Here is a 24,192-nt window from a genome sequence, read left to right on the forward strand (position 1 = left end):
TCGGGCCGCTTTTCCGTAACTACTTGCCATGGGTGACGCGTACGTCAAAATTCCCTCGAAACGCCAATGAACTATCCCGATCGATGGGAGCAGCGTTTCGAAAAGGTGGAAATCTTAATAATTGAAAAAATCTTAAAGCAGGCCCCGGAACAACCCGCGACCTCTTGCGCTCTCCTTCGGCAAGAAGTCGCGCGCATACTCGGACCTATTGATCGGGTTTCCGTGCGTGTTCTCGACGGAGAGTCAGCGAGTACACGCTGTAAATATCACCGAGAGTGCAAGGCATCCAAAACCGCTCCTGGATACAGGGTCACCACGGAAAATAGCGGCCAAACATGGTCGAGGGTACTCTCGAAGATGGCCCGCTCATCCGACCCGTGGAGTCCGGTGAGTACCGCAAGAACTCGTCCTTCCAAAAGCTTTTTCGGGGTTCCAGAAATGCCTAGCCGACGAATCGGGAAGACGCATCGATCCACGAAGGATCCGGACGTTCTTGCGAGCTCTCCTTGGGGAATAAAAATGGGAAAAGAATATAATCGAAAATCAAAGACGTTGCCATCGATAGTTATCACTAAAGATCGAGTCATTAGAGGACGATACGTATCATTTGCTCGGTCGCTCGCATCTCGGACGGATACTTCCAGCGGCGCGATGAATTTTTCATGATTTAGTCGAGGCGTCCTTCGAGGCGAGTCTCCCGTTCCCCAGAAATTCATGGGAAAGGGAGCGCATTTGAATTTCCTTCGATCTTCCTCCATAATGGGTGAGCCCATATGTTTGACCGAGCCATGCGAGGTGACACCCTCCGCCACGTCATGCGCCAAGTGCAACGAACGGGAAAAAGGAAAGACGGTTAAAGAACTCGGAGAACGGATTCCCGAAATCGGTCCTACCTTTGAAAGGAACCCTAGGCAATTATCCCCCTGATCGTCGCTCGACGAGACGAGTACTTGGCTAACGTCCATGAAACGTTGACGAAAAAATACCTTCTCGATCCTTTCAGTGTCCACGGCGGCTCTGGTCGGGGTGTCCATCGGGTTGGCCTTCCTGGTGTGCGTGGCAGCGATGACTTGGTGGCTATGCCGTCGACGAAGAGAGCACACCAAGCTGAATTCGGACAAGTCCTTGGCATTTAGACCACCCCATCGGAAACCAACGGCAGTGAAATGTCCTGGAAGCACGAGTCACTATTTGAAAAAGAGTCCCAGTCCGACCGGACCGGGGAAGAGTCCCCCGGGATCGGGGGGGCAGACTCCGAGTCCCACGGGCTCGCAGCCTTCGCAGCCTTCGCAACAGTCGAATAATCCACCCTCGCAGCCGCGAACGCCTCAAGGATCCGGCACCCCCGCGCAAACCCCACCCGGAGAGATCACCCTGAGCATCGAGAACGAACGCGACAAGGCCGAGATCGAGAACAGCGAGAAGGTCGACAAAGGCACCTCCGGGGACCCGGGCAAGGACGAGCTGGGCCAGCTGGTCTTCAAGCTGCGATACAGGGCCGACCAGAACGCCTTGGTGGTCACCGTCGTCAAGTGCAAGGGACTCCCCGCGAGGGGCCAACAGAACGCCACGAGCGATCCCTACGTCAAGCTTCAGCTTCTGCCCGACAAACAGCACTGGGTCAAGACCAGGGTCCTGCGGAACACCAGGGACCCGGTGTACGACGAGGACTTCACCTTCTTCGGGATCTCCCAGACCCAGCTACAGGTATCTTTTAGGGAAATCTTCGAGAGTCGCGAATCATTGATTTAAAGCCGAAAACGTGCATATGTACCTGGTCGTTATCGGATCCTTGCAGAAAATCAGTCTACACTTCGTGGTGCTGAGTTTCGACAGATACTCGCGGGATGACATGATCGGCGAGGTGGTGTGCGCCTTGTCCTCGGTGAACGGTTTGGAGGTGGCCGATAATCAGCAGATATCTCTTTGCCGAGAAATTTGTCCGAGGAGCTTCAAGGTAGGTTCCGAAAGTTCAAGAGGCATTCGTTAATTAAAATGGAATGGCCAACAGTGACGACAGTGACTCGAAACGTGCCTTTTCCAGATTCAATCGCAGAGCAGGGGAGAACTGTTGGTATCCCTTTGCTGGCAGCCTGCCGCGAGTCGACTGACGGTGGTGGTTCTGAAAGCACGGAATCTACCTAAAATGGATGTGACGGGACTGGCGGATCCTTACGTAAAGATTTACCTGCTCTACTATTCGCAACGCATCGCTAAAAAGAAGACCCACGTGAAGAAGCGCACCCTCAGCCCGGTCTTCAACGAGTCTTTCGTCTTTGAGATACCGAACGGAGCAGAGGAACTCGGCAACATCAGTTTGGAGTTCATCCTCCTGGACTGGGATCGGGTTACGAAGAACGAGGTAGGAGGAGCTAAAATTAATCAAAATATTACCCCGCATCGGTGGAATACGATTCGGTTCGATATCGATTACAGGTGATCGGTCGGCTCGAGCTCGGAGGTTCGAAGAGCGAAGGTTCGGCGTTGAACCATTGGAACGAAGTGTGCAGCTCGCCTCGTCGGCAGATCGCTGATTGGCACAAATTAAGGGAGTAACCCGTCCTAGCTCTCGAGCCCTATTTTCCAAGATTCCTCCCAAAACCCGCCCTTTCTCGTCGAAAAATCTTTCCCAACGACCCTCGACCTTCGTGACCCTATAGAAGCGTAATACATAGAGTGTCAGTTTTGTAAAATCATTAACTCAAATGCATATTAGGCTTGAAGCGAGTGGTGCATCCAGGCTCGAGCAGATCCACGAAGAGGGGAACGCACTTTCTGGGAGGAAGACGAAGAGGGAGTCCTTGGCGGACGTTTTCGGGGAGTATTTTTACAAGGTCTGAAACTCGAGAAGAGATGCACCAATTACGACAAGATCGAAGCGAATAGGCATAAGAATCAGGTGGGAACATCGCGAAGAAGAAGCGACGACAAAAGAACGTTCACAAAGAAGAGGCAAAAGACCAAGTTCTCGAGGAAATCGAGCGAAGAAATTTTTTTCGCCGACTCTGGAATTCAAGAAGCGGTGCAATTGGCTACGTTCGATCGAATTATGATCGAAGCGAAGAAAGCGCACCTTCTAAATGGACGCGATAAGGAAAATCAAATCTGTCTCGAAGCACCTCCCGGAGGCTCTGGATCATCCAGGGGGCCATTGCCGAATTGCAAAATTTGAAAATAGGCACAATTGGTCCTGGATCCTAACGATCGAAGAATCGAAGGCGGATCGAATCGTCGACGGATTTATTTGGACCTCGGGGGCGATCACCTCCGAGGTTCGGTTTAGTATTAGGAAAAACGCGAGCCGAAGCCGTTTTTCCCAGGTGGCAGGGTACCGACACCCTGCGAAATAGCGTCGAGGAAACCCACTCTTTTCTGCAAGGCGGTCGGATGATTCAAATGCGAATTACCTCCCGTTAGCTCGTTGCTTGAAAGCAGTTGGTTTCGTTGTTATACTTTCGTGCTTTTTGCGCGATCGGCGATGCGTTAAAAGGGGTAGTTTTCGCAATGCTCGCGGATGCGCATCCAGTCGATATCCCAAATGGAGAAATTGCGGAAAGACATACAGAGAGTATACGTTAGGTCGGGAGAATCGGCAGTTTGAGAACGTTCAAGCATTTTCTGGGTGTTAAATAATTTTAGGGAGAACGAACAGGTGCACCAGGGAATGACTACTACTTCACTTTTTTGGCACGTCAAATTGTCATTCACCGGTGGATGGACGGAATGATTCACGCGTTAAATTAATTTAGCGGTGTATAGGAACGATTCGTTTAGTTTCTCGTCAGCGCTCGTTGTCGTAGGCTTCTGAGAAATTCGAAAATAGAGATAGAAAGCTCCCGGAGAACTCATTTGAACTAGACCTGCATTTGCGAGCGTTCGGAAGAACCTGGAGAGGAAAACGGAAGAAATCGTTTCTCGAAGCTTCCATCTAGATTTGCGTTGTTGAAGTTTCGAGGAAGCACGACGGCAAAGGCAGGACTAATTACCAGTTTTCTAGGGAAGGGTCTCGCGAAACTCGGAAGAGTATCCGGTCGATCGCGATTGAGGATACGAGCTGATTAAGCCCTATCTCATGATTGTATATATGTAATTGATATGTCGGGAATAATTACGAGGAGCTATCTTTATTTATCTCTGACCTAATCATGGCTTGAAAACTAAAAAGGAACACCGAAGGTTACTAATCTGCGAGGACGGCTCGATTAACGTCTCGTTTCGTCGTAATCGTATCATCGCGCGATGCCCAGCCTTTTGGCATAGTTTTTAACAAAAGTGATGTTGCACGCCTCAGATCCGCCTCATTGTTCTACCTTCAATGATGCATTTAATTCGCCTGACTTCAAATTAATTTCCGTTTGCGGTGGAATAATTTAAATTACTTTCACACGTTCAGTATTAGACCTACGTAACTTAAATAAGAATTCGTAGCGGAGAATCATTGCTCTAATTCATGTGCTCATCTGTGACTGTCACAATTTTTTAATACCGTCGTATTCGTAAATAATCTCCCAACGCTTAGCAATGGTACTGAAGATGTTCGCGTTAAATGACCGTTTTCCTTTATTTTCTTTCAATCAACTCGCTCTCGATTTTACAAGCAATTTCTTTTTCCGAAAAGGAATAACTTAGGAAACTCGCAACAAGTCGCATGCGAACCGCGGCAACGAATGACAGTGATAATGGATCGATATCGGAGTTCTTGCGACCCGACGATATGGTAATTACGGACACCAAATACTAATCGAAAGTACACGATGTATCACAATATCACACGAAGACTCGAGGGATACACCGAATATTAACGATATCGTTTAACGAACACAACTCAATTAACGAAAATTGTAATCGAGAGTGTCACGATATTTATTTAATTCCTATACAAGACATTAACGATCTAATGAAACGATTATTATAAGTAGTAACGTAGTAAAATCATGCTTCTTCCTTCGTTTGTACGAAGAGCGACTTGGAAAAATGTAGTTTTCCCCAAGTTAGAACTTCGTGGAAACGAGGGATTCGCTGTAATATATATATATATATATATTTATTGTCAGAATGAACAGTTAAAAGACATCGTTAAGCCGTTCAGCTTCAAAGTATGACACGCTCGACGTTCGGCGAAAATATTTCAGCTAGCGACTTAATCATGTTTTTTCATACATTTTACTTCGACCCGTTCGAAATGAAAAGGCATACTGCGTGCTGTGTGTGAAACAGATTTTAAGGCTGTGCATTCAATAAAATATTGAAAAACGCTAATGAATTTCTTTTTTCAAGCCTTGCAATGTAGAATAAATAGAATGACCGAGACGGTATATTCGAACATTTGAATCGATTATCGACGAAATAAGAGAAGCTACCTAAAACGATTAATATAGGTACAAAAATATTTTATTTAAATAAACATTACATCAAATACCGTGCGACGTGTCAGGTGTCATAGAAAAGTGCATCAATGGGAATGCAAAGTCGAAGTATAAGAATGTAATATATATAACGCACGGTATGCTCCTCTGTAATGCTTACCGCAACGCTCACAGCAAAATGTGGTAGAAGCTAGGTAAACATGATTTTCATAATATAATAAATAACTATTATTACATCATAAATACCTGAAAGACTCATAAAACACCCGATCATTTTCCACTTTCATAATATACAGTGACACACTTCAATTTCGAAGTGTTTCAAAATGTACTTATGCTAAAGACCTATTACATACCTAGGGACTTTTCACCAAGATAATTGTCCATTGAATTTCCATACAGTAATTGACAAGTACATTGACTATTCGACCGTCGCCTTCAAAGTATCAACGACAAGATACAGACATAATTATTGTAATATAAATACACATCTTGTGGAGCGTAATCGAGTCACGATTCTTCGGCAGAATTGGGGAGGACATTATTTAAAGCTCGTGTCGTTTCCGATAAAGAGGACTGAAAATCAATCCTAGTTGAGGATGAACAAGCGTAGATTTAATTAAAGTACTTGTCATAAGAGCAGTAGTGTGTATACTATCCTCTTATCACTGGCACTCCTTTTCGGTTTAGTCAATTCTCGTAAGGCTTAGACTTCAGGTACATGCCAATCACTTTGAGGTATATTCGCTAGAACGTTTCGGAGACACGAATATCAAACATTGGTACATTAACCGATCCTCAGACTCCGCGGTATAGTTTGTACTGGTAGGTTAATAAAAACCGCACTACGTTATATCCTGAGGGCGATATACATTATTAAGGGTAAAGCCAAGTTATCCACTTGGTCAGTTCTCGCTTCGACTAGTGAGGTTCCGATCACTACCAATATGGTTCGAAGCAGATACCATCCACTTGGGATGAATCCTGCACAAATATTAGTATCCACCGTTCATGAAAACGACCACATACTTTGAATAATACTGTTTTAAGAAAAGTAACTTACCAAACCATAGCAATCCGTATATTAAAATTAACTGACTGATGATGCAAGCTGCTGTTCCTTCGAATGATTTATGTGAACCCGGCCACTTATGTTTACCCCATTTATAGCCAATCGTACTAGCTGCAGTGTCACCTACACCTACTGTTAATACTCCACTCAGTAGAGGCAGCAGCTCGAGATTATCTGTAGGCATCCACAATGGAAAGGACAATCCACTCAAAAGGTAAAGTGGAGTCAATGCCACTATTGAATCTTTTTCATCGACAAATGAACAGAAGCCTTCTTGCAAGAGTTCTCCTAAAGGTGGCAGATTCAAGATTCTCATCAACTAAAATTAATATTTAATGATTAATATTAGAGCATCACTAATATTTACGTGTACGACAAAACGACTTCAACTTTCCTACATTGAACATTGACAATATGCTTACTTCGAGTAACACGAACAAGGCCATTATTACACCACTTGCTAAATAAAGTAATGTCGGTTCCATTATTAATCCTGGAATATAAACTGCCACTGCCAACAGGTGAAAAGATTTTCTTGCCGATGTCGAAGCATGAATATTTGAAAGAATTCTATATGTTATTGCGCTAATTCCCAACAATAAACATAGTGCCCAATACACTATCATAAATACCTGAAATAGTTTTAACCATAATTTATCTATTACTCATAATATATAATAGTACACAAATTTTACAATTGTTAAATATTGTATAATTTACTCACTCTTCTCATATCGCCAAAAGCAAAGGTGAGTACCCAAAAAATTGCATTTTGATCTAGTAAATTGTACAGCACTGGTAGTACAACAAGTAGTACCATACTCAACGTTGTCACGTAAAAGTTCTTGGAGGAACGTAGTTTAGAAAAATATCTGGTCATCAAGCAAAGCATCATAACAAACAAACCTCCTACCTGTGTCATAATAACGATGGAATTCAAGTTATAATGGTAACACCTAAGTCCAGTTGTCTATAGAGATCGATAATCATCTCTGGGACTTACTTGTAAGACTACAGTAGCCACATCGTCGTCGTGAATTGGTGGCAGGTGATATCTAAATGGTAAGTTGGATGCAGCAGAAAGTAAAAACAAAATGCACCCGTGAGTAACAACCGTTGCTTCCCCAAGAGTAAAACATCCAGGGAACAGTGACATTGCTTGCACAACACCCCACGTACTGAGTGTACCGACACTTAAGCCCCATAACACACTTGTTAGTAATCCTGCACTTAATTAAAAATTATATTTATTTTTATTAAACATCAAAATGCAACTAGAACTCAATTATCATTTTATCGACTGAGATAAAACAATAAAGACAAATTGAAAATGACCAAAGGATGACGTACCTTTATTCCCTAAAATAACATACATCATAGATGTTATCATCGATGGTAAAAAGTAAACCAATTGAAAATCTTTGACCATTTTCATGTTCATCGACAATCGGGTGTAAAGACATGCACAACTGATAATCAAACCCAGCCCTGTAATTCCTAAAAGTAAACAAACTTCGGAGTAACTGTTTTCTTCTCCCAGGACAGTAACCATGGTACTGATCGCTGCTAGCGAGCCCAGCCATAGTCCAGAACTACTGTCTTTTCTAAAAATAAAAATTGTTGTTCATAGTTAGTAATTGTCTGCATGATACGACGAGAAATTACAACTGCAGCAATTATCTTGAGTTTAGAAGATTGTGATTTACACGTTGCACCGAAGTAATGCAGAATCAACTCAAAGGGAAAACAGTTAATTCTCTAAATTAAAATTATTAATGATTGATCATCGCTTCTGAACGAAACGAAAACAATACAATGAGTTCCGGTTTAAAAATAACACGGGACAAAAGAGTAAATGTTTCCATTCTAGGTTAGGTCGTGTTGGAATAATCAAAAATATGGAAATTAATCATTAACGTACCGATGAATTATACCGTTGGATCTTAGGTTTTGCAGTATTTTTCCCTCGAAAACTTTGTAGCGGTCAATGAGGCACTCCATTTTTCAATTTCGATCGGAGACGAAACGTCACAGCACTGGCAACCACACCCCCCTATTTTATCAATCAAAATACAAAGATCGAGTGACTAATCTTTGCACAGTGATGATAACTCTCGTTTATACGTGAAAGGTAGAACTCTTTTATCGAGGTGACAAGCTTCTGGCGGTTGCACTCAATCCAGTTTACAAGAAAATATACATACATGCATATGTATGATGAGTCTAGTCTCGCATCTTTGATAAAACTGGAACGCGCCACTTTTGCGCGGCATTGCGACCGACTGCGACGTTACGCCTGGCAGGAGATACAAAAAAAAAATGGTATATTGTATCAATTGTATTCAGCACATGCTTACAGATCAGACAGTTTACGCAAACAAAAATGAATTAATCATTACGAATAAATAATTCACTTGGAACCACTGGACTTTAATTACAGGTATAAATATTAATTAAGGTCAGAATATTTTCCAGATTGTTAAAATAAAATAGTCTGAAATAATGATTTCATGATTTTTTATCATCACTATAGGATCCATTTATACATTAAATGGTTTAATATAAATATTCAGTTTGAAAAGACTTACAAAATGGATAACATACTCAAGAAACATATAAAAAGTCATGTATAAACTGAATACACCGAACAAATAGGTAAAGCAAAAATTATCACACTTAATCATTAAATTTAAGTAAATATCTAAGAACAAATTTGTTCGAGCTTCATTTTTTAAAATTACTGTTACTATGACAACACTTTGTAAACGTTTACATAGACAAAATAGACACGGATATAATTTAATACTCACTAATTATATGTAAATAATATACGAATGTCTACATTTATATATAGTACATAAAATATAGTATGACAATTAGGTCACTTTACGAGTACACAGGGTGACAGGACAGGTCAAAATAAATTTGGTTCTGGTTCCATGGAGTCACAAAACTTTGCAGGGCACATGCAAGTTCGAGTTTTCATAAAAGAGACTAGGCCATTTGTGGAAGGGGCCAGGGATGTAACGGATCGGTCATGATACAACAATGGTAATATCTTCGTTGATAGCTCTTTTCCAAAATCATTGCTAATGAATGAAAAATATACTTATGAACTATTAGCTTTAATAAACGCGATTAATCCATTTGTAGAAGAATCATGACTGGTGATAACATCATTGTTGTTCAATTCAGGTTCAATGGCTTTGGCCAATTGCTTGCCTAATTCCACGCTGCATATAAGAATAAAAATTCATTAAATATCCCATATCAATTTCCTTCATGCAATTGTAGAAAAACCATTTTCTTTGTTGTATGAAATATAGTTCAACTCACAAAGGTAAACTAACTAATGGCAAAAATAGGTTTGTAACTGTTACTTACCCCCATTGATCGAACGAATTAATGTCCCAGATTATTCCTTGCACAAAGATTTTATGTTCATACATAGCTGTAATAAAATAAAACATTAAAAGTTAATGACAGTATACAACACCATTAATACATGTAATACATATTAATAGCATTAGGGAGAATTTACCGATCAATGCTCCGAGAGTAAATGGAGTAACAGCTTTAACAATAATACTGTTTGTGGGTCGATTTCCTTCAAATACCTTATGAGGTAACAATGCATTTACTTGCTCAGGGCTTAATCCTGATTTTTGTAGTTCATCTTTGGCTTGCTCTTGATTTTTTCCCTTCATCAAAGCTTCAGTTTGAGCCAAAAAATTTGCAAGAAGAATCTTATGATGTAATGTTCCTTGAACCTGTTGTTAGATATGAGAAAAGTTTAATTCACATTCTATTTAGTTTTTATAAAAACATTGGGACGAATCTTTTCTTTTTACTTTATTGTGTGACAAGACAGGAGCAATGAAATCTGCTGGAATTAGTCTTGTGCCTTGATGAATTAATTGATAGAATGCATGCTGACCATTAGTTCCAGGCTCTCCCCACACAATCGGGCCTTAAATACAAAGAATAAACAAAGAAAATTGCAGCGTGATTCTTTAAATTAAGCAGAAGGGGGATGCAATATCTGAAGACTTTACGTACCAGTTGAGTAATTTACAGTTTCACCAGAACGAGTAACATATTTTCCATTACTCTCCATGTCACCTTGTTGGAAATAAGCTGCAAATCTATGTAAGTATTGATCGTATGGTAATAACGCATGAGTTTCAGCCTTATAAAAGTTATGGTACCAGACCCCTAATAATGCAAGAATAACTGGAGCCTATGGAACCAAAATTATTTTAATCAATTACTGAACACCCAAATATGGAGAATACCTTTTAATTGAAGTACTAACATTTTTTTCTAAAGGAGCACTGCAAAAATGTTGATCCATAAAATAAGCACCACTTAGTAGCTTTTCGAAATTGTCAAAACCAATTGATAACGATATTGACAGACCAATTGCAGACCATAATGAATATCGACCTCCTACCCAGTCCCAGAATCCAAACATATTTTTTTCATCGATACCAAACTCTTTGACTTTCTGTGTATTAGTGGATAAAGCTACAAAATGTGATGCAACTGCAGCTTCCTATTGAGAAAGAAATATATTTATAACAAGCAATTTCCTCGAGCACAAAAAATCAGATTTTAGTTCACCATGTACTAACGCTTTTTAAATGTTCCAAAAGCCATAGTTTGGCTGATGTAGCATTGGTAATAGTCTCCTGAGTGGTAAAGGTCTTTGATGCTATTATGAAAAGAGCTGTCTCTGGATTTAGTTTTTTCAAAGTTTCTGCAATGTGAGTTCCATCTATATTGCTGACAAAATGAACCCTTGGACCAATATGATAGGGTTTCAAGGCTTCGGTTACCATCAAGGGTCCCTGAAGAAATTTTCTTTTAATCATTTTCATTTTGTATTTATATTTTAATATCGTTCTTAAAAAAATCAGCTATCTTACCAAATCGGAGCCTCCAATACCAATATTGACGACATCTTCAATTGGCTTACCGGTAAAGCCTTTCCACTCTTTCGTTATGACCTATTCACGCAATACAATATAAAAATTGAAACTTTAATAATTTGTCAAAGAATTAACATACCTGATTGGTAAATTGTTTCATATGTTCCAATACAGCATTGATATCCGGCATAACATCTTTGCCATCGACCAATATAGGTTTATTACTTCTGTTACGTAAAGCTGTATGTAAAACGGCTCTATTCTCAGTAAAATTAATTTTCTGTCCCGAAAACATTGCATCTCTTGCCTGTTCTATTTGCCGTGCAGTTGCCTACAGAAGCATTTATAAGTTTTCAAGAAAATAGAATCCATTTTTAATTTTAATAATATGTAATAACATGAGTCTGATGCAATATCTATCGTACTCACCAATTTAATTAAGAGGTTTAACGCTTCCTCGGTAATTCGATTTTTAGAGTAATCGAGCAAGATTGATCCATCATTTGGTGTCTCCAATGTTAAACTGTATCATGGAGTATCATTATATGTAGTACATTAACAGGTTATCAAGGTAATTATAAAGAAAGCTCTACATCGTTTAAATAGGCTTTATGCAGAAAAATGATACGGTAAAATAAAATTTTAATATTTGCAATGATGCAATCAAGGTTCAAGGCAATGCTTCCGTTTAATGTACGATATAATGATTTGAATCTAATAAACAATGTTTATTGATGGTACAGTATTTCCACGTGTACTAAAGAAATTATCAACGTTTATAAACCTCGAATTATTTTAAGTGACATTATTTCGCGCCCTTCGGAAGGTCAATTCAAGGACAAGAGAAAGAGGCATTGATCACCTGAATTTCTCGAAGCGGTTTGGATTTTGGTGAAACAGTTCGTTAATATTTATTTGTACTCCATTCTTGTCAAAGTATGTCTGGAGTTCGACCCAAGCTGGCACGGTATTTAATTTTGACTTGACTTCCATCTCCGATCACTCTCAATCTGTATTCGCCGGAGCACTCGTAAGTGTTCGTAACACTTGCAAGGTTCAAATAAGTGATCCGCGATCCGGTCACCCGCTCACATGACGAAAGTCACATGCCGCAGAACTGAAAGCAATGAACAAAGAGTAGCAGAGAGTACCAATATCCACCAATGTAATGGAAGCCGTAGTCTATACGTGTCATACGTGCTAAGCGAGGAGCGGTTTCAATACACCGCCGTTAGATGGCAAGGGTACTGAAATAACTGTGGAACGGGCATCATGGCCATTTTTTACCTTCTCTACAAGAATCGAGGTGAAGTAAGGAATTGAAGAAACGAAAGGAAGTTTCGAATGAAGGTATAACCTCAATTTAAACCGTACCGAGATGTCTCGAAGCATTATTGAGTAACGAAGTATTCATAAGATATTAGAAATGTCGTTAAGTCGAATAAATAAGCGCTTCTGCGCTAGAGTGCTGCCTGTTGTCGGACATACTGCTCGAAAATATATTTCTCCAGCAGTGGAAGAAATTCAGTCCTCCAAAGTGCCAGAATATCCTCCAATATTGGATGTTTCCTACCTTGCACAAAAGCAGAGACAACGCGAACAAGCTGCAAATGAGGTTAAAGTTATAAAAACTGTAGAAGAAAAATTGTTTAAGTTAAACATCCCAAGATACTATGGTTGGAATACCCTTAACTTAGAAGAAGGAAAAATTTGCTATAATTCGCTACCTTTTGCCCAATATATTACAAGAACGCATGTAAAGAGTGATTCGGATCTACCATCGTGTTACAACGACTCCATTGAATCCGATGTATTGAATGTTCTTGTTGATGGAATTAAAGACAAAATTAAAAATGCAATTTTATTTGAGTACACTGAACGGCGGTATGTACTGCAAAGTATTAATTTACAGAGCAATCTCTGCTTCGTGATGCTTTACAAGTAATTTTGTTATAGGAGAGAGTCAGAGTTAGATAAAGATGTTTTATTAAGTCCTTCAAAATTGGATGACGTTATGGCAGATGCTGTGGTTCGACAAATTAATAGGCTCATTCTAGGTACTCTTTCAACAAAGTATCCACATCTGTTAGAAGTGCAAGTAGACTATGAGCCACGTATTGAAGCATTTTGGAAAGTAGGTGGGATAGTACCGACTAAGGGCTCACGGAGTGCAAAAATAAATAATGAGTTTTTAAAAGAATATGCTGATATGCCGATAGACAGATGGTTTCAATACAATGGAAATCCGCTGTTACAGTTAAGACACGAGTTTCCTTTGAAGGAAATCATTCCGTTAAGTGATTCGGAAAACACAGATCTTAACGTTCCTGAATTTAGATACGATCCTCGAGTACTGGGATACAGTAATAAATTACAACACGGCACATGCATTCCTGGATTTTGGCCAGGTGATCCAAGCGAGTTCGGTACTTTGTCTTATCATAAACGAGGCTACATGGCTGAAAGGCCTGCAACTTATGATGATAAAGATGATACTCTTATTGCACAATCGATACTAGCATCCTATGGATGGCTTTATCCGCAGGCATGTTATCAAGGTAACTTTCCGACTTGTAAACGTAAATTAACATTCAGTGTTTCTTTGAGTTTGAATTTTTTTGTTTAAAAAAAGGGAAAGGTCATTAGCAAATATTTCATTCTAGGCTTTTCAACATTTCAAGATGTAACGTACCCATTAGTAACGCAAACTATTATATCAAATGGTCAATGGTGGACATTCTGTGTGTACCAGCTAAACACAACGCTTCTATATAGTGAACATATAGATATTAATCCCAGGCGAAACATATGTTGGGCCACTAAACCAATGAAATTATTTGAGAAAGTTGAAGAGAAACAGCTTCATGGATTTAACGAAGAAGTTTTGAAGCTGTTAATTAAGTTTTATGCCAATGTTCCCATAGAAAGAGCAATAAACATGAAACCGTATCTGGGAGAAACGGAAAAAGTAATAGCAGATATTGAGGATCCCGAGAGAAGAGAGTGGCTAGAGCATAATTACAAATATCTGGTTTCCAAGAGATCTAGGCATAGGTGGGATATATTTTATACTTTTATTTTCTTAGTGGTATCTCATGAAACAAATATAGATTTCAAGTATGTTTTTATAACAAATTTTAGATTAATGCCAGAGATTTATAATTGGGAGTGGATTTATAAGATCAACCATAAAACCCGTCCGTTGGATAGGCGGGACACAAAATGGGAGCTTGGAAAGCCTATAATAAATCGCAGATTAGATGACCATACACCACAATATATACCAAAGGCTTTAAGGCCAGAAGGTCCGAAAAGCAAAAATAAATGGGCCAAGACGTATTATCCATAAACAAAGTGTAATTAATGTTTTACGTTATATTTAGATTTAATCACAGATTCACTCTGAAGTACAGGCAGGTAAAAATTTGTTTTTACAGTTTTGCTATGGAACCTGCAGTTTATTGTATAATTAATGGCTAATTTATGCCAAATGTGTTAGGTATGCATTCATTTGTATACTACTGTATGGATGGAGTATGGTGGTAACATTAGGTTGATATTGCCCCTTTCGGAGTCATTGATGCTCACGTTCTGTGGCGTACTCAGACTGCAACAGAAATCCATTTCTCTTCATTAAATTTTCATAATATATGTCATCTTCAATCAGTACATAATTATCGTTAACGTACGTATTATAGACGATAGTCACGGTTTCATTTTCGGGCGTGGTGAAAGCCATGGCTTTAATATCATTATGATTTGTGATATCCACCCGAGTTGATCCTCGTGGGATGAATTTGCTAAAATGCGCGATCGCGTAGAAAATAGGCTGCTTGTAAAACTCGTCCTTCTCGGCGTTAACGATGATAGCAGCGTCCGCAGCGTTTTTGGCCCAATTGGGACCACCTTCCATATTCAGGGCGAGATTCCAATCCACCCAACCAGACACCCAGTGGTTAATATTCTTTAACACGTCATCATTGATAATATATATTTGACATAGAAATTTATTGAGGAACCAAGATCGATGCAATACGTACTTGAATCATGTATAAAATGTAGTATTCCGCTCGTTCCCACGATCCCAGGACCACTTTGTTGTAGTCCAAAAACGGAACTATACGAGCAAAGAGAATTTTAATACGTATCCAAAGAAAAAAAATTCTTCAACCTTGTTCTTTCGCTAAAAATTATACGTACCGACGCATGATTCTGTCGTAATTAAAAATTTGTCTGGAAATTGATCGTGGGTCCAGTCGAGTAAAATGGGAGGAAAGTATTCATCGGTGTACCAATGTAGACCAATGCCGGAGACGTAACTCCTGACTTTCTCGTTTTCGAAGATTTTGCTGATGTACCAAGGCACAAAACACCTTTGGTCATCCAGACCGATTATGATGGTTTCATTGTGTTGCGAGGCTTTTAAGGTTGGTCCCAGATTATTGGCTACCCACTGGGACAATTCTTCAAATGTCCATCCCATACTGTTGAAGGATTTTATTTCTAAGATCGCGTCATTCGGTTCGTTTCCAGTTGAAATGGTCCACATTTTCAATCCATGTGACTTGTAAGCATCCAGGAATTTTATCAAATAATTCGCATATGTTTGATAATACTTCTGCTGGAGATGCCCTGCGAATTTCAATATAAATTGCGTACCGTTTGCATATCTCGGTTACTGGAAAAAAAAAAAAAAATCAATTGAAGCGTCTACCATATCCTACGTATCGATTGTCGACCTTCATCCATGGCGGCGCAGACCATGCCGCAGCGAGAAACTTTAATTCTGGATTAATTTCCAGGGCTCGCTGCATAAGTGGAATTTTGTAAATATAATCCTCTTGCGTTAACGAGAAATACTTTAACTCGTAATCATTCTCGTGGTCGTCCAGTTCGTACGGTCTGAGGGAAAAGTCGGTGCCACCGATCGGTGTGCGTCCTAAATTGTACTCACTGCCATTCTTCCCGAAGTACGACCTGTCAGGTGAAAACGAAATTCCTATATTTGTTCCAGCTATCTCTATCTGTATTACAAAATGACTAAGTGAATTTACTGTAACAAGAATTCTTGAGCCGCGGGTCTGAGACCTTTAATGTTGATGCCGGCTGAGTCGGTGAAGGCACCCCCGAAACCGTGCATGGTTTGATACTTTTTATTTTTATTAACGATCAGAGAAGCTCCCTCGATCGTTTCGTTACTAAACGTTCCATCGCTTGGACTCAGCCGTTGGCCTGCCTTGCTCGAAACGTAATGCAAGAAAGTACCCTCGTTCGGCGTATTTAATTTCGGGGTGAAATCGCAGTGCGTCGAGTTGCACACGCAAACGACACTACCGCTTCCAAAATCTCGTGGGATGCAAGAATGGCCTGTTGCAAAAATTAATAACACAATTTAACGCGTTCATACTTCAAAACCGTTCCAACTTTTTCGCCTAATGTCCACGTGTACTTACATACACCAGCGACGAAGGCGAAAGCAAGTACTCTACGGTACATCTTGTTTCAAGAGCAGGGCAGTCAATGGCAAAACGAAAAGCAGAGTTCTTGAGGTGAGCTGGAACAAGAAAGGCTCGATAAAATCGCCTGATCCTAAACAATGGAATTCATTCACCCCGTAGAAACGTCAGATTCGACCGATATGGCCATCACGAGAATTTTTTAAGTACACTCCGATTGACGTTTCCAGACGGGATACCGTCTTGGAATGTGTCGTGCGAGACCGGGCGTGCACTTTTCGTAGTTTTGCCTTGCAAACAGGGCACTTATGACTATTTAAATCACAGATTGCTTGTCGCTCGGAATATCCGTTGCGGCCCTTGTTGTCGTGGGACGGGCATGACTCGTAAAACGGCCTGACTGAATATTTAGTACGGAGATTGCGCGGGGTGGACGTACCGGCTCCTCCCTCTTATTCTCGCAAAAAGGCCGCGTTTTAATTCCACCAAGTAACCCGTCACGAGACGACACTCCCGCGGGAATGGATATGGGAATACTGACTGTCGTCGGCCTCATCTTCCGAGAGCCAGAGAATTAGCCGCCTCCGCAAATTAGCCACTTGGAACGTTTGATCGCTATCTTGTACAGTGGTTAGTACTTTAATCCGGTAACGGTACCGTCCATTTGGAATAGAAACTGCCGAGCAAGTATTAGGCTAAGGTAGGGTATAGGAGGGTAGGTCGGAGTCGTTCCGATCGGCAGAGGGCTTTGCTGGAACGTCGTTTCCCTGCACGTTTCCACGGTCCGTTCGCAGGGGGGCATCGATGACGTTAACGCGTAAAAATTTAAATTCACGCTCCGCGTACCTCGGCGACGATTATGCAGGTCTAATTTCAGTGGGTATATATGTTAATCACGAGTACACTGACAAATCCACGAGATTCCGTTATCTGTCGGTCTGCTCTGAATTGCGTTGATTGGTGGCGGAGCCGAGTGCGCGTTAGTCGCGGGTGCTCTAATTATTAATAACCGAGTAACCGCGAGAAGTTCCTTCGTTCGGTTTTCGAGGCACTTTTAGCAGCCGGCAAAACTCAGGGAAGGCTTTCACTCGATTGATCGTTCATTTAATGGCACCTCGACCTCTTTTACGTCGCCCGGAACTCACGCTACTTCTCCGGCCCGTATTAAGTCGCTATCACGCCAAAGCTCTTTCGGTCCCTCGTGAACTTCGACGAGAGACTTTAATTCTCGCCTATTTTCCGCGTCTTTTCTTCCAGTCAATTTTTGCGTGGCCTTCGAGACATCGCCCGAAAAGCTATGCCCGTTGCTGTTCGACGATAGATAATGATATCGACGTGATTCTACATATCGTTGTTTAGAGTAGTTCGAGACTTCCGGTCATGTTTCGGTTGGGAAGTGACATGGCTTGGATAACGAATGAGCGGTCAACTTGAATAGAAAATTCGTTTTATTCCGACGATTCTCAATGCTTATTATGAAGTTACATTTTTTTTTCGCGTGAGACGTATCATTACAGGTGCGCCATTTTTATGAATAGAGTAAGGTTGTCAAGGAGGACTCCTTCGAGCGTTGAATCTCCGTATTTTCACTGCTTTCGGGCTTAAACATCGAATTGCTTCGGGGTGAAATGGCGACTTTCTTATGGCTTTGCACCTTCGCCCTTTGCTCCTTTACTGCAGGTGCATAAGGTCCCTTAATTCCTTCTGGGTACTATTGTCCTCTTATCTCTTCCTGAATGCGCGCGGGCTCGCTCTTACGGTCTATCCACTTTTATTGGATTTCGTTCCTCGCTTTCTTCCGAAATAATGACTCCATCAGTTGTGATAATAGTTCTCTCGGAGTTGCTCCGCCCGCTGGCGGGCTCCCTGAGTTGTATCTAAATCGTATTTATTTTATTTCCCGGCAGAGAGAAAGAAGGAGAGACGGAATGGCCGTCGCTTAGAACGAGGTGCCTTTTGCCTTTGCTTTACAAGACTTAACCCAGGCCGGTGGACTAAAGGTCTTCGATTTTCTTCATAAGGCGATTAGCGTAACTACTCTTACGCTAACCCTATTTTACTTAAATGGCTTTTAAGGGTCACTTAACGAGGATTCAAGAACCTCTACTGGTTGGTTCCAGTATCCAGTCATTCATCGAAGTCGCGGCATGACGAATGCTTAAAATTGCGACGACTGATGAGCGAGGGAAATAATGACATCCGTTTTAGAACGATTGCGGATTACTCGATATGGTAATGACCATTAGTCGGCCGACTGGCCGATCGCCTCGCTGGATGCGACAAAGTTCAGGAATTTTTTCTCGTAACCACAACGGGGAACGTTAACACGCGTTGAGAACTCCAGGGGGGTAGACGAGACCCGATGGCCCCGTAAAGCTGCATTACCTTTTCTCTGGCGCATCTCCCCCTCGGGTGGGAGAGAGACCACGTGGAAGATTTGGGGAAGGTGCGAGAGACGGGAAGAACAGGGGTGCATTGTCCGGAAGATTCTTTCCAACTCGGTCCCTTCGAGGACACCGAGTTTTACCTCGGACTTTACATCGGTTTAAATGAAACGCAGATAGCGTTGCTTCAATTTGACCGAGTATCCGCCTTTTGAGAAAGTGGAATTTAGGATTCGGGATCGAGCTTCCCCTTTGCCCCTTCTCGATGTCCTCTCGTAGGCGGGCTTTCGTCGCCAACGTGGCGGAATCTCCGGTTCCCGTCGGGGATCCTCCTTGCACGCGACATTAGGAATATGAATATCGAGGGGCACGAAGCGTTCACCGGAAGTTGGGCGGAAATGCAATTTTCTCTCGGCGAGATAGCGCGGACGTTGTCGCGGGCGGAATGGGGGGCCGGGGGCGAGGGGAAGAGGAAGAGGTCGCGAGGCGGAAGACACGGGGCAGGGATCGAGATGGGAGATAAAGGTAAATGCTTCGACATTTGACATATTCAATTTCCAGGAAACGATACGTCGTCGTCACAGCGAGGGGCTTCAGGCTCCTCGAGGGAGGGCGAGTCCTGGACCGCGCGATGCGGCGTCCCCTCGCAATTCCGAATTCAAGTAACGCCGAGGAGATACGTTTATTGCGACGGTGCGGACGGTTTTCTCGGGAGCCGTAAAGGTAAATTGTTGCATCTAGAATTTTCTTTCCTCGGCTCGTGAACGTAAGTAATAAACCCGATGCTCTCTTCGCGTTCCGCGGAGTCGTGCCTCGTATGAGCGATTTCCCTCGACTCGGCGACCCCTTGCCCATCGAAGTCCGCCTCGTTCCCCGGATCGCCCGGGACCGTACCGTTTCGTCCGACGATGAAACGATACATTAGGTGCGCTCTTTAAATCCGAATTGAAACACGGAATAAAGCAACCCATACCGAGGGAGGAGTACTCGGAGGGGAAGATTTATCGCTCGAGGGTGAGTCGGTTCCCCGCTTCTTTATTTTCAATTCGATGTATATCCGCAGCCAGGAAGCGACCGACTTTATTATAAAGGAGATTTATCGCCCCGCGGAGAGGAGCTTGTCTACTCGTTTCATTCGGGCGCCAGTCGTTGAATTAATCCACTTGTTCGATTACAAACTCCCGGGAAGTCATGCAAATCGTATTCGGAAGTTAAGGAGGTGTGCAACGGTTCCGGGGAAATAAGTCGGCGGTGGGAATAATTCGCCGAGTGGAGTAGGGATATTCGTCGACGCGCCGTCGGTCCGGGTGGTCGTATCGATTGCATCGCGAAGGATGTATTCGAATATAAACACCGCGAGGCGGTGTCCGGGGTGCCGCGGCGCGACACGGAAACCCATGTCGCGTATGACAAACTGTTCGCCGCAATTAGGAATAGGCGTGCGCGGTACATGCTTCCTCCGCGTGTCCGCGTATGCACGTTCGTCCGCTCGTCGAGCGCATCGCGGTTCGGCTTCGTCGACGATCGAGTCGCCGAAACTCAGGGCGGGGTCCATTCGCGAGCACCCGGGGACGAGGGGACCGGTGCACGCGACAGGTGCATCGGTGCACTCGGGGGTGCACGTGGGCGCCGCGGCGTGGCACGTATCAATAAAAAGCCCGCCCCTTTCCCGCAACACAATACTTCGTATCAGCTGCACCCGATCGCTCGTATTCCGGGTTTTTGTCGCGTCGACGACGCCCGCGATTGAGGAGCCGAATCATATTCGAATATTTGCCGAGCATATCCGCGATATATCCGCGATATATCCGCGATATATCCGCGATGGGTTCGAGAGGGCGCCCGGGAGCGCCAAGTGGTGGAAGGAAATAAGTGGATTTCGAAATGAAAACGGAGACCCAGCTTCCCAGGGCCGCGACGCAGGGCGCCGGATTAAGTTCCCGGCCGGTCCGGAAAATCGATCGCGCCGATGCATTCAATTATCGATGTACGGTCCCGTCCATCCTGCCAAGTCCGTGTCGTCGGGTTTCGGGGATCATCGTTTAGGAACCCGGTCCTCGTTGATTCGTCACTTCCGTGGATCGGCTGGATTTAATTAGGACTTATTAACGCGCGGTAAAGTTAACAGCGATAAGCCGTGAAAGCCCTTTGATTAATCTACCGGCGCGGAGGCTTGGGAAGCGGACCGCGTATTCCACGGTTTCTCGAATATCGTCCATTGCGTCATACCGACAATAATGTTATGACGCGGCGTTCGGGTACGCGCACGGAACACATCGAATTACGGGAAATGTTTAGCTAAATGAAAGCGAGCCCCGGAGTCGAGGACGGATTGAATTACGACAGCGCGGCACGGCAAATCCGACGAAATAAGGGCCGAGAATTTAATCGAATTAATGCCGGGTAGAGGACGAACGGTACGTTTCGGTCCCTCCGAAGAAGTCGTCCTGGAAAAGGGCTTTCTCGATTCCGCGTTGATTTCCGTTCGTCAAAGTTAACGCTCCGTGAAAAATGAACGGCCAAACGTAGATACACGGTTCCTCGATTTCTGCACGCGCTCGCGTATACGCGCAAATTGGTCCCCGCCATCTCCGCGACTCATTTAAATTATCCAGGCTTCCACCAGGATCCCGTGCCATCACGGCGAGGTAATTCCGTGAATAAATTTGCGGACGTTAAAAATACTTCCGTCCTTTTTTATCCGTCGGGCTGCGAGGATCAGCGATTTAATAATTTTTAACTTAAAATTCGGTCAGCGAGTCGGCGGAATCGTCTCCGAAATTACGCACGACGCGGCCGAGAATTCCGGGGGAATATTAAAAGTAATCCCATTCGCTCCGCGTAGAAATGCAAAGCGGCGGTAACTCGCGTCGCTTCGAGTAACCCCATTGGTCAATTTTCCCGGAAAACCGAATTCCCTCGGAATTCGCGAGGAGCTCGCATTCTGATTGCCCCTGTAACCGCGCCCGCGCGATTTCGTTACCGGTTACGTTAGAACGCAGCGTTCCCGTTGGTGCGGAATGAATTGCAAATAATCGACTTCCGTTATCCCCGACCGCGTGTAAACGTAATCGGGTTTCCCGGGTGTATACGCGTAAACGCATTCACCGCATACAGTGTTCTCAAAACGAGAACCCCATGATCCAAGTGTTCGTTAACGAGCGATAATGCGGCGTCAGTTCTTTATTTGCGGTCCATCGATAATAATCGGGTGCGCGAAGCGATACGGACGAAAAATCTCCTCGGACACTCTAAATCACGGAAACTCCCTCGCGAGCGTCCCAGGAAGACCCGGAGGGTACGTGTCGGGGCTTAAGGAAAAGTAAAGTGATACGATCCGTAAAATACGCTGAATCTCCGCGAGGATCCCCCTCGCGGGTTCCCTTCCCTCCGTTCGTCCGTACGCAATATTGCAGAACCCACGAAAGATCTGGACGCGGACCGATTCCGCGCGGAAATCTGAGCGAAACGACCCTCGTGCGAAATTTCGTCTGACCCTCGGATCCCGAGTTATTTCTCTTAATGCCCCTTCGGCGGGATTTCCTCGGGGGAAGTTGAGGAAGATAAAGTTCGGAGACTCCGTGGGGACAAGTGGCATCGAGGAAGCGCGGACGCCGAGCGTCCGTCTCGGGTTGACGGGCGACGGCGCGTCGCGTTATGTGCCCGGAAGCTGGAACGACTCGCGCCGACGTTCCATTAGGGGGAAAGAGAATTCGCGGCCGAGGAGCGAGGGAGGCGCTCCCGTAAAGTACTCGCCCGTCACCCGAGGTGTCGTTCGAATCGAGATACTCGACTGCGAGAGTCCCTCGCGGGTCTCCGAGCGACCCGAAGTGTGCACTTCCGAGGGTGGAGGGAGAGACCTCGCGCCGATAAAAATCGATGGAAATTTACATACATTTTGACACGCTTCATAAATTCGGTTTCACATAGAAAAATAGTAAAATGGTAGAGTTACAAATTAGAAAATATTTAAATACCCTTAACATTGTATGTTTACCGTATTGGTGCATTTTTACTTGAAGTTAACGTAGTATTACATTATGCGAGGTGTAGATATCTACGGTCTAAGGGAGAGATCGCCTAACGACGTTTTTCGTTCCGGCAGTCTTAGGGAAATTTCGTTTCATTTTCGGAGCTTGACAGGTTCCCCGGGGAACAGACGGGCCGATAATTGCGCGCGTTTCTCCGGCCAGCTCGGAAAAAAATCGGCCCTCTATTATTTATTAATTAAAAAAAGATCCATCGGGCAGAGCCGAGCTTTGACGAGGAGCCGCGGGAGACGGTAACTAGGCGGTTTATTGGATGTTTCATCGGGAACGTTTCCGGGCCCGGGTCCACGCAGCGAAATTCTCCCTTTATCGTTCCACTCTTTTGATCGTGAACCGGCGGTTACCCTTCCCGTAATATCGGCGTGAATCCGTTGGCTTAATTCCAAGCTTCCCTTGTACGACCACCGGCGTAATTCTCCCGAGTAACTCGGTCACTCGGGCCCCCGCTTTCCGAGTAATCTAGAAAAACCGACTTCGATTTCCCATAAAACGTTCCCCCCTCTCGTTTTGGCCCGCCGCTAAACTATTTTCTATAAATTATTCCGAGGTAAGGGACCCGCTCGCCGGAACGATCCGGACTCGCTATTAATTCTCGCCCGCGGATTGGACCACCCGCGGTGGTTGCCGGTAATTCCATAATCGCGCCCTTTGACGCCCGATTCAAAAACCGCGTCGAAATGTTCGCCAAGTGTGCACTGGATATGCATTTGCCCGTAATCGAGGGCACTCGTTGCGTCACCGGAACCGTTCTAATTCAAAAAGGCACCGGTTGCGAGGGAAGAGATCAAAGGGGAGAAGCGCGCTCGTTTCTAGGCTACTTTACACCCCGCGGAGGTGCCGTTGGCTGTTTCGCCTCCGACTGCGAGAACCGTTCCCAGGTGACGTACTCCGGGTTTATTGCACGGTGCGCGCCTTATTTCGGATGCACTCCGCC

General features: G+C 43.6%; 5 protein-coding genes across 9 annotated transcripts; 2 read left to right on the forward strand and 3 right to left on the reverse strand.

The window, feature by feature from the left end:
• Positions 1-242: 242 nt before the first annotated feature.
• On the forward strand, positions 243-4,696 carry LOC105700514 (synaptotagmin-4). Its single transcript, XM_012426388.2, has 5 exons — positions 243-387; positions 1,004-1,707; positions 1,799-1,957; positions 2,045-2,362; positions 2,437-4,696. The coding sequence occupies exons 1-5, from the start codon at positions 336-338 to the stop codon at positions 2,554-2,556; spliced, it is 1,353 nt and encodes a 450-aa protein (XP_012281811.1). The 5' UTR covers positions 243-335; the 3' UTR covers positions 2,557-4,696.
• Positions 4,697-5,373: 677 nt separating this feature from the next.
• On the reverse strand, positions 5,374-8,729 carry LOC105700513 (dolichol kinase). Its single transcript, XM_012426387.1, has 8 exons — positions 8,643-8,729; positions 8,360-8,491; positions 7,789-8,042; positions 7,442-7,662; positions 7,163-7,351; positions 6,861-7,070; positions 6,430-6,757; positions 5,374-6,350 (listed from the first exon to the last, which is right to left on the reverse strand). Exons 2-8 carry the CDS (start codon positions 8,437-8,439, stop codon positions 6,217-6,219), a joined length of 1,416 nt encoding a protein of 471 aa, XP_012281810.1. The 5' UTR covers positions 8,440-8,491; positions 8,643-8,729; the 3' UTR covers positions 5,374-6,216.
• A 209-nt stretch (positions 8,730-8,938) lies between these two features.
• Positions 8,939-12,481, reverse strand: LOC105700510 (glucose-6-phosphate isomerase). Its single transcript, XM_012426379.2, has 11 exons — positions 12,232-12,481; positions 11,799-11,892; positions 11,509-11,700; positions 11,367-11,447; positions 11,073-11,288; positions 10,754-10,993; positions 10,498-10,678; positions 10,290-10,408; positions 9,980-10,208; positions 9,823-9,889; positions 8,939-9,671 (listed from the first exon to the last, which is right to left on the reverse strand). The coding sequence occupies exons 1-11, from the start codon at positions 12,360-12,362 to the stop codon at positions 9,548-9,550; spliced, it is 1,674 nt and encodes a 557-aa protein (XP_012281802.1). The 5' UTR covers positions 12,363-12,481; the 3' UTR covers positions 8,939-9,547.
• A 136-nt stretch (positions 12,482-12,617) lies between these two features.
• Positions 12,618-14,819, forward strand: LOC105700511 (28S ribosomal protein S30, mitochondrial). The gene is made up of 4 exons (XM_012426380.2): positions 12,618-13,253; positions 13,326-13,927; positions 14,033-14,423; positions 14,511-14,819. The coding sequence occupies exons 1-4, from the start codon at positions 12,796-12,798 to the stop codon at positions 14,716-14,718; spliced, it is 1,659 nt and encodes a 552-aa protein (XP_012281803.1). The 5' UTR covers positions 12,618-12,795; the 3' UTR covers positions 14,719-14,819.
• A 34-nt stretch (positions 14,820-14,853) lies between these two features.
• Positions 14,854-18,037, reverse strand: LOC105700512 (glucosylceramidase). 5 transcript variants are annotated; one of them, XM_012426386.2, is made up of 7 exons: positions 16,823-17,095; positions 16,424-16,736; positions 16,084-16,346; positions 15,570-16,001; positions 15,410-15,486; positions 15,059-15,333; positions 14,854-14,976 (listed from the first exon to the last, which is right to left on the reverse strand). In XM_012426386.2, exons 1-7 carry the CDS (start codon positions 16,863-16,865, stop codon positions 14,877-14,879), a joined length of 1,503 nt encoding a protein of 500 aa, XP_012281809.1. In that variant the 5' UTR covers positions 16,866-17,095; the 3' UTR covers positions 14,854-14,876. The 5 variants fall into 5 exon arrangements, with proteins under 5 accessions (XP_012281809.1, XP_012281808.1, XP_012281807.1 ...); XM_012426385.2 differs by adding an exon at positions 17,971-18,037 and having other exon boundaries at positions 14,867-15,333; positions 16,823-16,923; XM_012426384.2 differs by adding an exon at positions 17,672-17,951 and having other exon boundaries at positions 14,867-15,333; positions 16,823-16,923.
• Positions 18,038-24,192: the final 6,155 nt, after the last annotated feature.

The sequence above is a fragment of the Orussus abietinus genome, unplaced genomic scaffold, assembly GCF_000612105.2.
Source record: "Orussus abietinus isolate OABI.00-Male unplaced genomic scaffold, Oabi_2.0 scaffold2, whole genome shotgun sequence".
Taxonomy (NCBI): Eukaryota; Metazoa; Arthropoda; class Insecta; order Hymenoptera; family Orussidae; genus Orussus; species Orussus abietinus.

Excerpts from the sequence above, each read along its gene's own strand:
- LOC105700514 (XM_012426388.2), top strand. The coding sequence starts at position 336 with ATGGTCGAGGGTACTCTCGAAGATGGCCCGCTCATCCGACCCGTGGAG. Across the intron at positions 388-1,003 it reads CATCCGACCCGTGGAGTCCG|TGTCCACGGCGGCTCTGGTC; the intron begins GTGAGTACCGCA and ends CGATCCTTTCAG. Across the intron at positions 1,958-2,044 it reads TTTGTCCGAGGAGCTTCAAG|ATTCAATCGCAGAGCAGGGG; the intron begins GTAGGTTCCGAA and ends TGCCTTTTCCAG.
- LOC105700513 (XM_012426387.1), bottom strand. The coding sequence starts at position 8,439 with ATGGAGTGCCTCATTGACCGCTACAAAGTTTTCGAGGGAAAAATACTG. Across the intron at positions 7,071-7,162 it reads CTTTTGGCGATATGAGAAGA|GTATTTATGATAGTGTATTG; the intron begins GTGAGTAAATTA and ends AAACTATTTCAG. Across the intron at positions 6,351-6,429 it reads ATACGGATTGCTATGGTTTG|GATTCATCCCAAGTGGATGG; the intron begins GTAAGTTACTTT and ends ATATTTGTGCAG.
- LOC105700510 (XM_012426379.2), bottom strand. The coding sequence starts at position 12,362 with ATGGAAGTCAAGTCAAAATTAAATACCGTGCCAGCTTGGGTCGAACTC. Across the intron at positions 11,448-11,508 it reads TGAAACAATTTACCAATCAG|GTCATAACGAAAGAGTGGAA; the intron begins GTATGTTAATTC and ends TTGCGTGAATAG. Across the intron at positions 10,994-11,072 it reads TTTTGGAACATTTAAAAAGC|GAAGCTGCAGTTGCATCACA; the intron begins GTTAGTACATGG and ends CTTTCTCAATAG.
- LOC105700511 (XM_012426380.2), top strand. The coding sequence starts at position 12,796 with ATGTCGTTAAGTCGAATAAATAAGCGCTTCTGCGCTAGAGTGCTGCCT. Across the intron at positions 13,928-14,032 it reads TCCGCAGGCATGTTATCAAG|GCTTTTCAACATTTCAAGAT; the intron begins GTAACTTTCCGA and ends ATTTCATTCTAG. Across the intron at positions 14,424-14,510 it reads TCCAAGAGATCTAGGCATAG|ATTAATGCCAGAGATTTATA; the intron begins GTGGGATATATT and ends AACAAATTTTAG.
- LOC105700512 (XM_012426385.2), bottom strand. The coding sequence starts at position 16,865 with ATGTACCGTAGAGTACTTGCTTTCGCCTTCGTCGCTGGTGTAT. Across the intron at positions 16,737-16,822 it reads CGCCTTCGTCGCTGGTGTAT|GCCATTCTTGCATCCCACGA; the intron begins GTAAGTACACGT and ends TTTTTGCAACAG. Across the intron at positions 16,002-16,083 it reads CAATCGATACGTAGGATATG|GGCATCTCCAGCAGAAGTAT; the intron begins GTAGACGCTTCA and ends TGAAATTCGCAG.